This window comes from Mya arenaria, chromosome 8 (assembly GCF_026914265.1).
Source record: "Mya arenaria isolate MELC-2E11 chromosome 8, ASM2691426v1".
In the NCBI taxonomy this organism is placed as follows: domain Eukaryota; kingdom Metazoa; phylum Mollusca; class Bivalvia; order Myida; family Myidae; genus Mya; species Mya arenaria.
Window position 1 is genome coordinate 64647907 of NC_069129.1, and position 17470 is coordinate 64665376.

General features: G+C 34.3%; 1 protein-coding gene across 1 annotated transcript; it reads right to left on the reverse strand.

Annotated features, from left to right (window-relative positions):
* Nucleotides 1-8238: 8238 nt before the first annotated feature.
* On the reverse strand, nt 8239-9143 carry LOC128242069 (uncharacterized). Its single transcript, XM_052959105.1, has 2 exons — nt 8891-9143; nt 8239-8657 (listed from the first exon to the last, which is right to left on the reverse strand). The coding sequence occupies exons 1-2, from the start codon at nt 8903-8905 to the stop codon at nt 8289-8291; spliced, it is 384 nt and encodes a 127-aa protein (XP_052815065.1). The 5' UTR covers nt 8906-9143; the 3' UTR covers nt 8239-8288.
* Nucleotides 9144-17470: the final 8327 nt, after the last annotated feature.

The window sequence follows — 17470 nt, forward strand, 5'->3', positions numbered from 1 at the left end:
TGACGTTTTTACCTGGACATGTGTAGTAGGTATAGATGACCGATTGGAAACTGTCGTTTCAACGTAACGGTCATCCGAATTCCCGTCAAACATGTCCGAACCAAATTCAAACTTAAGATAATCACTGTCATTAGTGAGGTAGGACAAAAATTAAATTTTGTGGAATGCTGTATTGTGATACATCATTTTAAAGGTATCTTATAGTGAAATAAGAAAAGTATGCTTCAGAACTTTTATTGACATATCTGTAACAGACAATCGGATACTTGAAAATGCACCATTGCTGCATTCTCTCTGTCAGATTTTGCAGTAATTGAACCAGTTATGGTCCTACTCAAAATTGTCTATATGAATGCATATTTTGACTGAGGTTAAACTAACTGATACCTTTAAAAAAGTATTTCAAGTTCTCCTGCCTCTAAATCTCTGCCAAGCTGGTAGGTATACACAATGCTGCTGTTCTCGTCGAAAACGATATTGAACCAAGCGGGGTATCCAGTTACCTGTAAAAAATATATTTGACTGTAAACTGTCTTACATCAAAATAAAGAATATAACAAATCAATGGATAGTGACAGAATTTTAGGACTGTTAAGTATTGCGTTACATCTGAATAGTGGTAGATATATTTCAGAATTGTGTATTACAAATTTGTTAGTATAGCTCTAACTACAGCGGAGCTTAACAGAAGCATGCAAATGGGCTATTTCCAAAAGAATGGCACTAGAGGCAAAAAAATACTCATTTTTTAAAGTGTTTACATCACTTCATTTAACATATCCAAATGATGTACTATTATCAAAGTTTACAAAAATGCAAATGGTTCAGTGAAAACAACCAATATAAATTGTAAGCGGAACTTTTAAAGAGCTTGATAAAGGAAAAACATACGAATTACTTGATCAGCTAACATATTAACAAATTTGAAAACTACTTTAACAGTAAACAATAATTGTTTTAAGCTTCATTGGCAAAGAAGTTTTACACAATTCAACACCTTTAAAACAACTGTATGTCCAATTTTGAACTAAAACTATGTTTTTTTATTACAAAATTGTGTTATTTTCGCAATGTGTGTACACAAAAGTTTATGCCTTGGTTCAACTAATAGCCAGATTAAAACATTAATATCCAAATTGTTTATTTGAATGACAACCTAGTACTATCTGAAAGTTTCAAAAGAGTTAATCATAATTTTTGATGCCATAATTTATTAGCATATCTAAACTGCCAGAAACGTTGCACTCAAGACAAAAATATGATATGTAAGAAACTGCACTATAACATTTTTTTCATTAAAAGTATGTGCATCAGCTTATGATGATCTTCATTAAAAATCAATCATATTTGTTAAAAAAGTGTTAAAACAATACATATCATTGTCTAAGCTTTTTATTCTGAAAAGGAATACATTTTATTGGAATAACTTAAAAAAATATTAATTCATCATTAATATAAGTTTTGAAAACAAACAAAGTGCCATCATATCATTCTGTAATGATGGAATGCATTAAGAAAATAAATCCAGAAACAACACTCAACAACTTTTGCTTCTAGAAACTTGCAGTATATCTGTCCATATTTTCTTGTAAGCTTTAGCCTTAGACCTTAACTTGTTCAACTGTTCTTTTTCTTCAGGTTTTTAAAGTCGCCTCTCAGTTTATCTCGGAATCCCTGGGATCTCTCTGTTGAGGCATTTGTGTGTATTGTGGTAGTTTTATTTGTGATTTCCTTATGGCAGGTAAATCAACAATAAGTCTCTCCATTATTTACAGTCAAAATAGTTCTTCAAATAACACGAAAGTCAGTGCAAAAAAATAACTGCGTTTTTTTTTTTTAAATCAAACTTTTGCTCTCATTTAATAAAATTTTGTCAGGAGTCAAACAAGTTAAGCTGTGTTAATTTAAAAAAAAGGGAATTAATCATTCTTTAAAATTCAACTTAGACGTATGTTTTAAATCTATTACATTTGATATCATATTATTCATAAGTAAGGTTTTATTTTTAAATGTCCATAATTATATTTTTCATGTTTCAGTTTCAATAAAATTTGAAATATGGATTTAATAAACCAATTTTATCACTTAAAACTCATTTCAGTACCAGCTTTTCATTTCAAATAAAAAAAATATATGTCTACTTTGAAAAACAACAACAATAGGTTAGTCCTAGCAATAAACTTACATTTTCCTATCGGTCAAAACAGCATGTCACAAAAATGCTTCGAAAAGCGTTGCACTCCTGACATGCAGTTATTAGCCTAATGCTGATAGTGAGTGCATCAAGTACAGTTATTAATGCTGAAATCTGAAAGTATTGATCTAACACTTCCTCGAAACGCAACTTAACCTGTTTTTAACTGAACCATGTAAATTTTACACACCACTAAGTAGTAAATGTTGCACTCCTGACCATCTCCGGTTGTCATCATATAGTGTCAGATATTGGAGGGATAGTAGTTCACAATGTACATCTGATGGCCTGAACTCAAAGATTACATGTATTGCTTCACAGTGCACATTTTAAATCTCGAGAAAAATACTTGCACTAGAAGTTTAGCTTTTCTTTTGAAAAGTTTCTTTAATTTTTTGTGTGATTATTTTTTTATAATATGTTTGTTCATTGCCATGGTTTTACAAGAAAACTACAATTACTTTCATTCTGAGGAAAAAAAAACAGCTTAAGTTAAGGTATTGAACTAATGAACAAAGTTGGATTTTAAACGATAAATGCAGTATGTTCTTAATAAGATCCATTCAAATTATCCATGCTATTGTAAATGTCCAAAATATCTGTTGCACTCCTGACATTTTTGCTACGTTTTTTTTTCAAATAACTTTATTTTGATATATTCTAATCAAACTTTGCAAAGTAGTTCAAAAAGTTGGTACATAAATGAAATACAGTGAATTGTGCATATTGCTTATCAAGAAATAATTATACAAAAGAAAAACTTAATGGTGCCATTTTTTAAACAGCCCAAATATGAGTGTAATAAATGAAGGATTAGGAAATGCCACAAGTGCATGTGTATAGATGTTATCGCATGACAATATACACTTGTGTCATCTGTTCTACAACTATCACTAGAACTCATGCCCTCTGGATCCGCAAATCTGGCGCTCTACCCCTGGACAATGAAACCTGCATTAAAGTTTAGTGTGCAGTATTTGTGAAAACTTTTAAAACAGTCCAAAACAGGAAAATGACTTATTGGTCCTCTTACTTTCATAGCAAATTACCAGATTTTATGTCAGACTGAATCAATTTTTGTCAGACTGACAGTTTTCGCGTAGACTGTACTGAAAACAAAAATCACCTGTGACACGACTTTCCCATTATACCGAGTGAATAGATCAGCTTCATTACGGAATTTCTGTCGCACCCGCCTTCCCACCAGGATATGCTTTTGACCTTGACTTGTATCTTTCACATGTGCATGATGCACCAACTTCTTCACGTTCACAAGTTCATCAACTGACCGGTTTTTCCTTTTCCCATCTACAGTTTTAGTGAAGTTAAACGAAGTTTTATCACTTGGGTCTTGCTGAGGTACATGATGTCTGAATCAAATGAAATCGTTTCTTCCCAATGATTACCCATGAAGAAATGACATCACATTCCAAACACTCCGAGTCAGCCAAATAAGGTTTAAAAGATAACATGAATTAGCAAAATTTTCATAAAATCAAAGGACTTAAAGCTTAGTTATGTAAGGATGCTATATTCAACCCTATATTTTATTTCAGAAATTCATCTTCATAAACCAGAAGGCAAATACTCTTCAAAATGATCCTTTATATCCACGATTTAAATAAAATCCAAGTAATTCATTGAGTCTAGTATCTGTCCACAGATAATGTTATGTGCCATAAAAAGTGGAAGTGTTATAAATGGACATCTTCCTGATTCTAATGATTAGACTTGTTTTATTATAACTTCTTAAACAATTACAAACTTAGATGAATTAGTATTATAAATTAATGTTGTTCAACTGCATTACTAAGTTTTTTGAATATCAAATGTTTTCGTTCTTTAAGTTTTTGTTCTGTAATGCTGTTGATTAAGATGACCTGGAAGTAAATATGTTCTAACATGTAATATGAATATTGTTTCAAATTATTGTCACAGATTCTAGTGGTATTCCACTAAAAGATTACCGCTGGTATTCCACTGGTATCGTAGGATACCAGCGGTAAACTTTTAGTGGAATACCACCAAAATTTACCTCTGGTATTTCAGTGGAATTCCACTGGAATGCCAGCGGTAAACTTTTAGTGGAATACCACCAAAGTTTACCGCTGGTATTTCAGTGGAATATCAGCGGTAAATTTTGGTGGTATTCCACTAAAAGATTACCGCTATTATTCCACTGGTATCGTAGGATACCAGCGGTAAACTTTTAGTGGAATACCACCAAAATTTACCGCTGGTATTTCAGTGGAATTCCACTGGAATGCCAGCGGTAAACTTTTAGTGGAATACCACCAAAGTTTACCGCTGGTATTTCAGTGGAGTTCCAGTGGAATACCAGCGGTAAATTTTGGTCGTATTCCACTAAAAGTTTACCGCCGGTATTCCAGTGGAATTCCACTGAAATACCAGCGGTAAACATTTAGTGGAATACCACCAAAGTTTACCGCTGGTATACCACTGAAATACCATTGGTATTCCAGTGGTATTCCACTGACATTTTTACTGGGGATCTTCCAGTAAATTATATCTCACCGGCATGTAATGCTGCTTTTGATACTAATCGTTATGAGAGTTTTATAAAAAGAAAGTAAGTGATTTAAACTACTAGAAAAAACTGGTTTTGTTTCTTAATGTTGACTAGAAAAAAACTGGTTTTGTTTCCTTATGTTGACTAGGAAAACCTGGTTTTGTTGTTTTGTTTCTCAATGTGGAAATTTCAAGTTTCTGTTTTCCTGATATTGGTGGGTTTTTTCATCTTTAATCAGTTAAAAAATTAAGTCTGTGAAAATAACATTGGCTTAATATTTAACACTACTAAATGAGCCTTAGTTGTTTTTCATAGACTTCTTTCTTTAAAATTTGGTAAGGTTATTGAAGTCCTTACTTGTTTAAGTTTTTAAAAATTGTGAATAGTTCATTGTTTTCAATGAAAATAGTTCAACTAAAGTAAACAGAAGATCTGCTGGCAGTGCTCTTGTTTTTATATCAGGTTTTCCTACTCAAACTGTTGCTTAGAATGTTAAACATTACATTTCTACTAAAAACTGAGTAATTTTTAAACGTCCCATCCCCAGTAAAAATGTCAGTGGAATACCACTGTATTCCAGTGGTTTACATAAATACACTGGTATTCCAATGAAATACCACATAATACCAGTGGAATACAAACGCATTTCAGTGGTAAACATTACAACACTGGTATTCCACTGGTAACCAATAATCAGTAGTGATCAGTAGTGGTATGCCACTGGTCAAATTTATTTCAGTTGTATACCAATGGATTTCCAGTGGACTGGATTAAGAAAATTAAAATAATAAATGAAATTAAATCAGGTTGTGCTAAATGTAAGATAAGATATAAGGGTTAGTTTGGATTCTGGTTACATTATTCATACATGCTATTCTGTGGGTCGATGGGGGACACAGTAGGCCCCATTGGTCTTAGGGATGTACTCTGGTGATAGGCAAAGGGCGGCTGGCCCTTTTGAAGCTTGTGGGAAATATGCATTTTAATGTTCCAAGATTTAAACGTAGCTTTTCTAGTTGTTAATGCACCAGTAAGACAATTGTAACCACACCCCCACGCCCCACCCCCGGGCTGGGGTACACCAAGGATTGAGAGGGGATGTTTTAACCTTTCTTGTTCATCAACTTTGTGTACAGCTGGTCATGGATTTGTGGCTGTAGAAATATTCTTAACAAGGTGTTGAAAATCAAAAGAAGATTTTTTCATGAACCCAAACAACTGGTTCTAAAAAAAAATTGAATTGGTTAAGAAATAGTTTCCTCATACAACTTCTGTTTTAGTGACCATGCTGTACATATATAATTGATAGGCATTCATAGTCGTTTATATGATTTTTAAACTTCACAATTGACTTACGTTTTGTTTAAGCAAATGTCTGGAGTCTTTGGTTTGCCATGACGTCAATGTGCCAAACAGTAGTTTTTAATCTCCACTCTATCAGACAGCGTGAAAATGAAACACATTGGCTGATAGCTGGTAAGATCATTAATCTATGTGATTTCTATCCTCTACAGCAATTCAAAGTGCATTAATTGTCTTTATTTCTGAAAAAAATTGCACACACAACTGAATAACAACAATAAGCCGCCATTTTGAAATAAACCGGAAGTACACTTTGCAGACGATAATGGATGAAGCTTTCAATTTTTGAGTAGATAATTTGACCACTATGGCAAACTGGTGAGTTTTTACCTATCACTTGTAGATTATTGTTGAACTAAATTGGTTTTGAAGCCTTACTAAATGTACAAAATTATTCAATGAAAATATTAAGTGACTGTTATTTCTGGAAAGAGCATGTCAATCGTCAGTTTGAATTTTCTTTTAACTAATTTAATTTCTAATAATTAAAAATTTTGATTTTATTTACAAAAAGAAAAATAAGCACTTATTGCAATTGCGCTTCATCGCTTTGAAATGGTTTTACTTGTGTAATACTTTCATTTGATCTGAAAAGAGATAATTTAAAGAAGTCGCGAAAATATGTGACATTTTAGAATTTATGATTTGTGACTGCATTCTTTTAATGTTCTTGGGTGAAGAAATCATGTGTTACTCATAATTGTTTATGATATTCACTGAAATAATTGTCCATTTTAGACTCAATGGAGACAAGTAATACACAACCAGTTATGCAGTTAGTTAAAGTGAGGATGTCAACTTTCCCCGTTACCGGTACGGTACGCCTGACCCCTGATCACTTTGACACCGTACAGAGCCCACCAACATGTCCTGTACAATTTCTGCAGGTGCTCACTTGTTTACGACACTAGAGTTATTGGTAAGGATTTTAGTTAAGATAATTTTAAAAATTATGAAGTTTTTTTCTTTTCGACTCATGAAAGCGTCATAGTGGATTTCGATGGAACCAAATATATATTTGACAGAAGTGAGTGTAGCTGTTAATACAAAGTCGTACATTTATTGTTTTTCCATGGAGGACCCATTTTTCTCAAACATAAGTCATTCTACTACGAGAACAATGCCCCTTAACTGTCATAAGACTTGAGAACTTGACAGTAGATTGCAAATAGTTTACTTTTACTTTGAGGCTTATGTAAATCGGCCTGTACCTACAATTAATACAAGCAATTTTGGTTTCAACTGCAAAGTAAAACTTCAATGTGAACTACTTAAAATCTCATCAATTCTATTATCCTCTTGAGTTAAAATTTACAATTGGCCTTATTTAAAGAAAGAAGAATTAATTTTAAACTTGCTTCTTATCATTAAAATCTAAATTCAATGTCATATGTTTTTCAGGGAAAACAGACTTGAAATAGAGGAAGGCAACTGCCATTTGAGAAAAAAAGGAGTACATGAGCGATATATTACTGCACTGCAGTATAGAATCAAATCATCTACCAACTCCATGTTAGTTGCTGTGGGCATCAACATTGATACAGATGCAATTTTGGAAACTGTTCAAAAATATGAGTTACACTATCTTAACTAAAGAAGAAGTAAAAACCGTTCCTGTATAGTGAAGGACTGGCTTACACTAACTAGATGCTAAAAGAGTTTGGCAAGTTGCTGTGATTAAATAAATTACTAACTGTATCATTTATTCATCCGTTTTATATGGATAAATCTAATTTCTTATATAATTAAAACGTACTTTAATATGACGATCATTCATAATTATAAATAACCCTGCTTTAAGTCAAAAGTTTGAAACGACTTATATAAATCTACCTGAATCAGTTTAACATCATATGCAACTGTATTTAGACATAACTTAGGATTGATTGTGGATTTGTAAAAAATGATCACTTACACAGGCATCATGAAACTTCAGACTCCATATAACATAGACTAAATTTTGTTTTTATTATCACAGGAAATGCAATGACATGTGCTTATTGAAACAAAAAGAACAAGGGTATTTTTCTGTTTTGGTTCAGACTTCCCGAAAGTTGAAAAAAAGTGGCAGACATTCGGTCTGACAAGACATAAAAATCTGTCAGACCGAAAGAAAATCTGTCAGACCGAAAAAAGAGGAACAAAAACGAAGTAATAACATTGCTTTATTCATCAATAGCAGCTTACTTCTAAATAAAGGCTTTATTGTATGTCTCTTATGAAAATCATCAGTCTGTTAAAATTCAAAAGTTCATCTGGATATTCAAAACACTCCTCATCAATAACGGGGTTAAAGTCCTGTTTGTCAGGAAGAGTGTTAAATCTCAATTTCAAGAGCCTGATGTAAGGACTTTCAAGCACATGATTTACAGAATCCTGTGTTATCTCAGTATCAGACACATGTGAAAATTCTGAGGCAAGGTCTTTTATATCCTGCTGGAATCCCTGCTCAAAAACGCTAGAGACATTTTCAGTGTTGGACAGGGTGTCAACCTCCTGTGATGCCAATGGTTCTGGTGTAGTCTGTTCGATTATATGGGCAGGCACATCTACTGATGATCTAGACTCTGCCTAAAAGTACAAAATTTATCATGGTCAGTGGATGTACAAATAAACTTTTATCAACCTTTTTTTTCACAAATAAAATGCCTTTTATAACATGCCAAATATTTTATAACTGTGGTGAATTTTGATTAAACTTTGATAGCTTATATTATGGATTTGTTTTTTTGTACAGAATAAATATTTTTTTAAATTTAAAAAGGTAGAGCTATTTTTTAAAGATAGAAGTAACAATTGCCTACCAGCAATGTGTCCATAGCCTTCTGTGGATGGAATGTTATATTTCTGGAGGTTTGAGTTTCACCATCATCATCGCAGGTTATTTATTACTTGCTTTTCTTTGTCAATAACGAGTCATTTCCTTTTTCTTTGCAATTTCACAAAAGAATTCTTTCATGACATTTCGTTTTATACTCATTTTCCTTTCAGAGCATTCATCGATTGATAATATTCTCTTTATTTACCTAGCATTCGTAAAATCTTAGAGAAGCCATGTTGGATGCGCAAATGACTGACAGTATGTAACATGCGCGACCATTGGTTATTCTTAGGGCACTGTGCCAAAAGCGACCAATGAAAACACGTGTAACGTTTTCTTTGGCGCTCATGCTAAAACCCGGTTACCGGGATTTTATGCTAAAACCCGGTCACCGGAAATGAAAAATAGCCGGACAGTCGGACCGATATTTGTTCAGAAATCGTCGGACCTGATCAAAATTTGCCGGACATGTCCGTCGGACCGACGGCTTTCGGGAAGTCTGTTGGTTATTTAGATGTTTTTATGCACCAGCCAATTGTATATGCCCCCCCCCCCCAAGTCTGGAATAGCGGGGACTTTGATATCAGGTCTCTCAAAACAGGGGAAAATACCAGACCTGCAGGGACACTGCTGGTAAAATCCCTGCCAAATGGCCCCGCAACCCCGAATACCTATGTGAGGCCCATTCCCGACTATTTTCAATATGAAGACAAAACCACATTCACTAGGCACTGCGGGGCCACCTGAAAGGTAAAAACACAGCCCATTGCCTCTGCTGTCCCCGGTTTACTCCTGGAACAAGGGCGAGGGGTGGGCGATCAAAAATGAGCTTGATACATCAATTTCGACCAAACAATGACTCATGTTCCAGTTAAGTTGACCTGTCCGATTTCCATTCAAAACGAGTCACTAATTGCGCAATATAATCGCTACCAGTCTCAGATACACATGCTTTATTGTATAATGATTGCTTTAAATAATGATCCTTTAGTGCATGAGACGATCAACAATGACTTCAAGCATGCTCAAAACATATTTATTGTCAAAAATAAGATTTAATTTCCAAACTTCGAGCCACATTGTTTATACCGGAAGCCGCCATTTTGATTAATTTATTGAAACCCATGCTAAACCGATCAATATACAGTATAAAAACACCACGCATCGGTAACTTCCCTTTACAATAACACGAAAACTAGCGTAGAAAAACTATACTTGATTATTTTTAGCTTTTTAATAAACTATTACCTGAAAAAATCTGCTTGGCGATCAAAATAGAGGTGCGGGCGCACAAATTTTTTTTTTTTACATTTTCAAAAAAATAGGAGCGGTAAATCCGCGGAACGAAATATCAATTTGGTGTGGCCTAATAACTCATAAAAGTTGTGAATTTTAGCCGGTACACCAACAATATTTTCAGCCTTTTTGTTGACAGTTTCAAATCATACAGGAATAGGTAGTTGATGTTGTAAATCCAAGAATCTACATGCTGTTATCTGTAACTCTTTGCATTTAATAAATATATGCAATTATCAAAGTTCCATCGTTGTCGTATTATCCTTTAAATGTCAATACTGACACTGAATTAGGCCGTATGTACAAGTATAACACTATTGTATTTCAGAATTAAGCTATTAATTTTTCATAATTTTAACTTTAACGCGCTAAACTTTCACAAAAGAAAAGGCATGTCATAAAAAAGTGAAAAAAATCTATGAGCTCTGTACAGGTCTCGAAATTGACAGTTGAACTTATCAACATGGAAATTTAGGTATTATAGTGTGTCAGCGTTATTCTGAAAAAAGACTCTAATCATTATTTACAGGGAGATCATCATTTTGCTGTAAAAAGTTAAATCCTATGATTAAGAAATAAACATACATTTGCCTAGACTAGAACACATCAAATAACCACAGGACTTCAGCACTTATAGACATAAACGCATATAATTCGAGCATTTCAATTAGGCAGTTAACCTTGTGATAAGCTGATTTACCTATCCCGGTTAGTTTACATTGCCCCATCGCTTGTAAACAATGGTCAAGTTAACGCTTATAAACTACTCAACACATAACCGGCTCAACATTAGCAGTTATCCTGTGGAATGTTTTACATAAATTCAGGTCGTGCAAGTGAGACTTGTCAGACACGAGATTTATAAAGAACTGAGAAAAAGAAACTTACTGATATTTACGCTCCATTTTCGGAAATTTCCTTTCACATTGCCTTTCTTTGTGATCATCTGGCAAGGAACTGAAACAATATAATTATGAGGACATTTTTAGTGAGTGAAATCTGGTGAGTCGGGCTACTGGAAACAGGAACATTCATGAAAATACTACCGCATGCTAAAATTCCTTTAAGTTGACAAATACATCAAATTTATGATCTGTGACTTATCCGAAAATAATACAGGTATTTTTTACCATTATTTACAATAGTGTGTGATACAAATCATTTGTTATTTAGAAAAGTTTCCAAATTAAAGAATTGCATCATGTAAAACAGTAAAGATGCAGTGTTTCAAAAGTGATAAAGAGAACATCTAAAGATAATTACTGCATGCTAAAATTCGACAAATACAGCAAATTTATCATTTTGCTGTCCGAGATTTTAATGAAGAACCGTTTTTGGAAATGACGAATTAAATTAAATTTTAGAACTAATTCCCATTTAAAAAATACATAAATGATTATGCTAATCCTAAATAACCAATGCATTGCACAAAAATGCAAAATGAACGAAAGAATAAAAATAAATCGCCTAACAAAGAAATCCTTACCATCTTTCCGAAAACATTATATAAAATTCTTCAAGCCACAGCTTATACAAAATTAAGTCAATTGAAACACAATCATTGAAACACAGTAGCCATCCATTATTATACTGATGAGAGTGATCATAATTTGCCTGGAACACTTCTAACGTTTTCACTAACAACAAAAAGTGACGGCTTGGCGCCGAAAAATGCATTTCCGTCCATGTATCAAGGGGCCTGATTATGTTTTAAATCACATGATTTTAACGATTTCAGTTTCTAAAACAAACAAAAACTACTAGCCAGTCAATATAATTAAACGAATATTAAACTAAACAGAACATAGAAACTAAAATTCGACAAAAATAAACAAGCATTCCGTACACGCTTCCTCTTGCGCCCCATTTTTTTGAAAAAATTAAGCCCCTTCGATATCCGGTTTCTGGCCTCACCCGTATTGCATTTTAATCGTTGATATAAGACGGGTACCAGATTGTTGATGTAAGCGACTGATTAAAGGAGATAACTCAGAAACGAATTTGTAGCAAAGCAAGCGGCTTTTGCTAAAATTTATGGCAATGTCCGTAGGTTGGACGGAATCGCGATGGACAAAGTTTAAAGGGCCGTTTTCTAAAAACGCGACGGACTGTTTTAGAAGGTCTTTTAATGACATTTCGTCAACCAAACAACCGTAACCCTGAAAGGCCCTTTACCCGTACTTAGGCCACCTTATTGGCACAGCAAAAAAACTCCAAAAAAACAGCACAGTGCATACATACTATATAAAAAATCTAGGTATATTTATCAAGGATTGTAAGGTACCGCCTTGGAACGGTCAGTAAAATTTTAATTTACTGAAGGTTTAAACAAGTTTAAGTGCACAAACCTCACTCATATCCCAACAATCCTAAATATATAAGCTAATCTTTTCTTTCAAATTATTACCTATGTAAATATTTGAAGAAAATAACGTCACATGCCAAAACACACCGTCAGCCAGCCAAAGTCGGTTTGAAGATAACATGAATCTGCAAAATTTTCATTAAATCGAATAGTCGAGTCAGCCAACGACGGTTTTAAAGATAACATGAATTTGCAATTTTTTCATGAAGTTTTTGTGTGAAACTAGCGAAATAAGCTCAGTAGCAAAAAGTGTAAACATAAACCCGGTTTAATGGCACTGAGCAACCGCCAAATACATAGAACATAAAAACAAAAAATCACAAACAAGAAACAGAAAAACAGCACAAAAAATCCACAAATAAGCACAGTGCATATACAAACTATATATAAAAAAAACTAGGTATGTTTATCAAGGATTGTTAAGTATCGCTCGATGACAAAGGCCGAAAGCCTATACGGCAAGGTCATCCCGCGTCGAGTGTCGAGTCTCTACTAGAGTTTTGATCTTTCCAATGAAAGGAGTTACTCTGTTGAGTTATATGCTGCAGGATACCAGTAGCTCCATGTCCCGTTGATTTCCATTGTCTGTTTCTTTGTACCACATCATACAGCCAAACATATAGATTGACTTTATGCAGTTGATTTTGTTTGTTTGAGCATCAGAAAGTCTGTTGTAGACATTTGCCGGAGGGTAGAAGATGGCTGTCGCCAAATTAGGGATCGTCCTGGATGTGTCTGCCTGAACGGTCATGTAGTTTCCAGATTTTTCAAAGGTCCGTAGGTTTCCATCTCTGTCATTCAGGTACAGTCTAGAAGCTAACCTGTCCATGCTGAGTTTATGTTTTATGTCTTTAAGGGTCACCCTGAACATATTCATTAAGGGTGCCTGTCTGGTCTTGTCCTGTTTTAGTATCTTGTAAAAGTTTCTGTCATCATCAGTCCATGCTGCGTACGGCTTCTTGTACAAGTACTTGTACTTGCTTTCCAGCTGCCAGAAGTCTTTCTTGACGAATTTCTTGTTATCCAACCCGATGTCATCTGCTTTTCTTTTCAGAGTCAGGTTAGATCTGACATCAGGCTGTCCCAGTCGATTGGTTCGGACATTTCCACACCAGTCTCTCCGTTCTGGGTCTCATCGTCAGCGTCGGAGCTACACTTTGTTGTAGGGCTGCTGTCACCAGGTCAAACTTTGGAGGTAGAATGGAGGTCATCTTCTTCACGGTCGGCTTCACTGAGGTCTGCTTCGATGGTGTATGTTTTAGTAACATCTCGATGATATTTCTTAGCTGGCACAAAAGTTCCCTCTTCAACGTTTCGGCGTTTCTTTCCGGTAAGTTCATCAGTACTTCTGATATTTTCATTATCGTCACAATCCATGGTATGAATTATGATGAGGTTGCTGCTGATGCTTCCATTGGACATTTTAAGAGCTCCAAAGTAAGTTTACTTTAACTTCAACATACAGTGAATATGTAAATTTACTGGGGGTTTAAACCAGTTTAAGTGCACAAACCTCACTCCTATCCCAACAATCCTAAATAAAGAAAAAAAACGCAAAAGGTGAATCTTATCAAAGTATGCATTAACTTGAGGAAACTTAACAATACAACAAATAATAATTAACTTATAGGTAAAACCCAAGTACTTCTATGATTAGAGGTCCCAACTCTATCTGCAGACGGAGGAATACAATTCAGAGCACCTAATGCAAACACTTTTCAATGATACGATGCAGTCATTGTTTGAAACTATGATCATCACACAAAGTCTTAAAATAAAAGGTTTAAAACTGTGTGATCATGGAGTTTCATAATAGAAAGCATCATTGTACTTAAACTGGGAACAAAATTAAAACATTATTAAAAACAAGAGGCACATGAGGGCCTTTGCTCTACTGGCATGGCTCTTGTGGTCATTTTCAATCAAGAGCATGTATTTATGGGTAATAAGCAACAAACATATAGTTCACGTTTTGTGTTTTGGTTAGCTGAAAACATTGCACGTTCAACATCTGAGGACAGAAAATGTTGTAAGCAGATTAGTTGCATGAAATATTTTATTATGTGCCAAGTAAAGGTCATCTGAGGGAACAAATATTTGCTTTCAAAACTGTACTCATGGTCAAAATTTCATTTTTTTAGCTTTAAAAATAAAAAGTTGGTCAAAAGGTCAAAGTCAATGACACCCGAGGACAACATTGATGCTCGTTTGCAAAACTGTACACATGGTCCAAATTGCATTGATGTAGCTTTAAAAATAAAAAAGTAGGTCAAAAGGGTCCGGGCCAGCTTTTGCCCAAGGGGCATAATTTCAACTGTTTTGCAAGACGGTCATCATATGATGCTCCACAATAAATATCAAAGGTATGAGCCTTGTTATTTGAAACAAGTCTCTAGGAAACTTGTGATCCCCGGGCAGTGCCAGTTTTGACCCCAGGGGCATAATTTGAACAACCATGGTAGCGGACCACTAAATTAAGCCTTATTAAAAATAGCAAGGGTCTGATAGCTGTTTCAGACAAAAAGATTTTCAAACATTTTCAAATTTAAGTATACCAGTCCTGTGAAGCAATTGTGACTTTACATGTAAACTTGGCCAGAAATAGACTTCGCGCATGTAGACTTGCCTAATGTAGACTTGGCTGAAAAAAGGCTTAGCTATATTAGATATAAATAGAATTTTCAAACACTTTAAAGGCAAATAATCTAGGCATGCATGGGCGGATCTGGCTGTTTTTCGAAAGAAGCGCTAATGGATATCTCAATATTGTACAAGTTTCATCGAGATACAATCAAAACTGAAGACTGTATCGTGTTCACAAGCAATTGTTCACAGACGAGCAAAAATAGCATTTTTATATACTTTCAAGGCCCATAATCTGACATGCATGGGCGGATCTGGCTGGTTTTCAAAAGGAACCGAGCTCTTATGGATATCTAAACACTGTACAAGTTTCATCGAGATACAATCAAAACTGAAGACTGTATCGTGTTCATAAGCAATTGTTTATATTTTCAAGGCCTATAATCTAGGCATGCATGGGCGGATCTAGCTGGTTTTCTGTGCTTTAATTAAACAAATCGAAGGAAAATCCGTTTTATTGTTTTCTTCTTCGGAACCTTTTTCTCCATTTAATTTTATTTCCTCCTCCTTACCATTTCCTTTTGGAAAATATCCCGTAAATCTAAAGATAAAAAACTCTGGTCTTAGCTATCATAGTGCTATCATGATACATAAATCAAATGTTTATGAAATTCCACCAACCCGCTACCTAATATATATATGTAGTTCAGACATATAGATGAGGTAAATATATTTCCATGCTAATGCATGCTGGAAAAATAAAACTTACCATATAAAACATGTTATCACTGAATGTGATGAATACCCTCACCACAGCTCTTTTTTAAGACCAGGCCCTGGTTTTACTCAATAAATTTTACCACTCCACAGCCTAACGAAGCACACAATCATAGACTGTTTGAATAACATTTTCTCAAAAATGAAGTTTATTTTTGTTTACATTTTTTATGAAAGTTGTGTTATAGCAAAATATGTACTAAAGTAACTACTCAAATATTTCAGAAATGACTCAACTGTTGTTGTTTTTTGCATATTTTATTAACAAACTGAGATAATATTTTCTTTGTGGGAACAAAATTTAAAAGGATCAACATTAAAAACAACAACATAACAATAACTTACTTTCTTTCCAGGAACATTTTATTCCCGGTTTAAATTAGTGGACTCGGTTGAAAAATGTTCGTGAAATTAGATCCAGGTATCGGCCAATATGCCCATTGTCAATCAACAGGTAGCAATTGTAATTGTCCTTTCTGAAAGGTCATTCCACTGCCCCTGCAATATTCATAGTCCCCAGAAGGAGACAAGTTTGCACGTATTTCAAATGTCATGCTTGACTTTTGCTTGTTTGGTTGTAGCCCTAGTTCCTTACATAATTATTGAAAACCCAATAAACTTAACAGAAACAAAGAATTATACAACAAACATTGGCTTCACCCAAACATGCAAAAATTGAAGCATGGCATTTAAAAAAAATCTACTTTCGGGGACTTAATAATTCGGTTGAAGTGACTATTTCAGGGGCGGATTAATGAGTTTTCGGAAAGGACGATATACATATATATGTGTATAAGCCTTAAGGGTGATTAATTTAAGCATTATATATAAAAGGTGAAAAACATTTTAATGGCCAACTTTTAACATAAATAATTTATATTTAATGGATTTCAAGAAATGAAAGAAATAAAATGTGGTGTGGGTAAAATAAAGCTCGAAAAATGAAAACCTTGTTTTTCTAGGCCTCTTCCACATTGTCGAGTCTAGCTTTCTCCCCTGGTCATCACCAATTTCTGCGAAGCGATCTATGCAAATTAACTGTTTAAATAACTCACGTGAACTTCTTTTCAGTTTCATGAAATTATATCGAGTGGTTCTTGAATTATGACTCCGGACAGACAGATTGACAACGCCAGACAATATCCAAACAATATCCATCCGCCTTTGGATGGTGATTCATAAGCCTTAATGGCACTATATCACTTACCTGAGTACCTTGACCAAAATGACTATGATAACGTACTTTTATGAGGATGAAGTGAAATATAGAAATATTATAAACACAACTTTTCTATGAATTGGCATCATAACCATGGTTTTGACCCACATATATGAACCAACTCTTCTTACACACAATAAGTTACAAAGATCCAATGAAAACTAGAATGGGCTTTTGAGAAAAGCGCATGTCTCCCCCGAAGGCTTAGTAAACAGACACTTACCATAAAAATGCAAAGGCCTTCAAGTGCTGCTGTTTCTCAGGGAAAAAACGGCAGGTCTTTTATGGACAAAAAAACAAAATAAACAAAATGCACGAAAGTT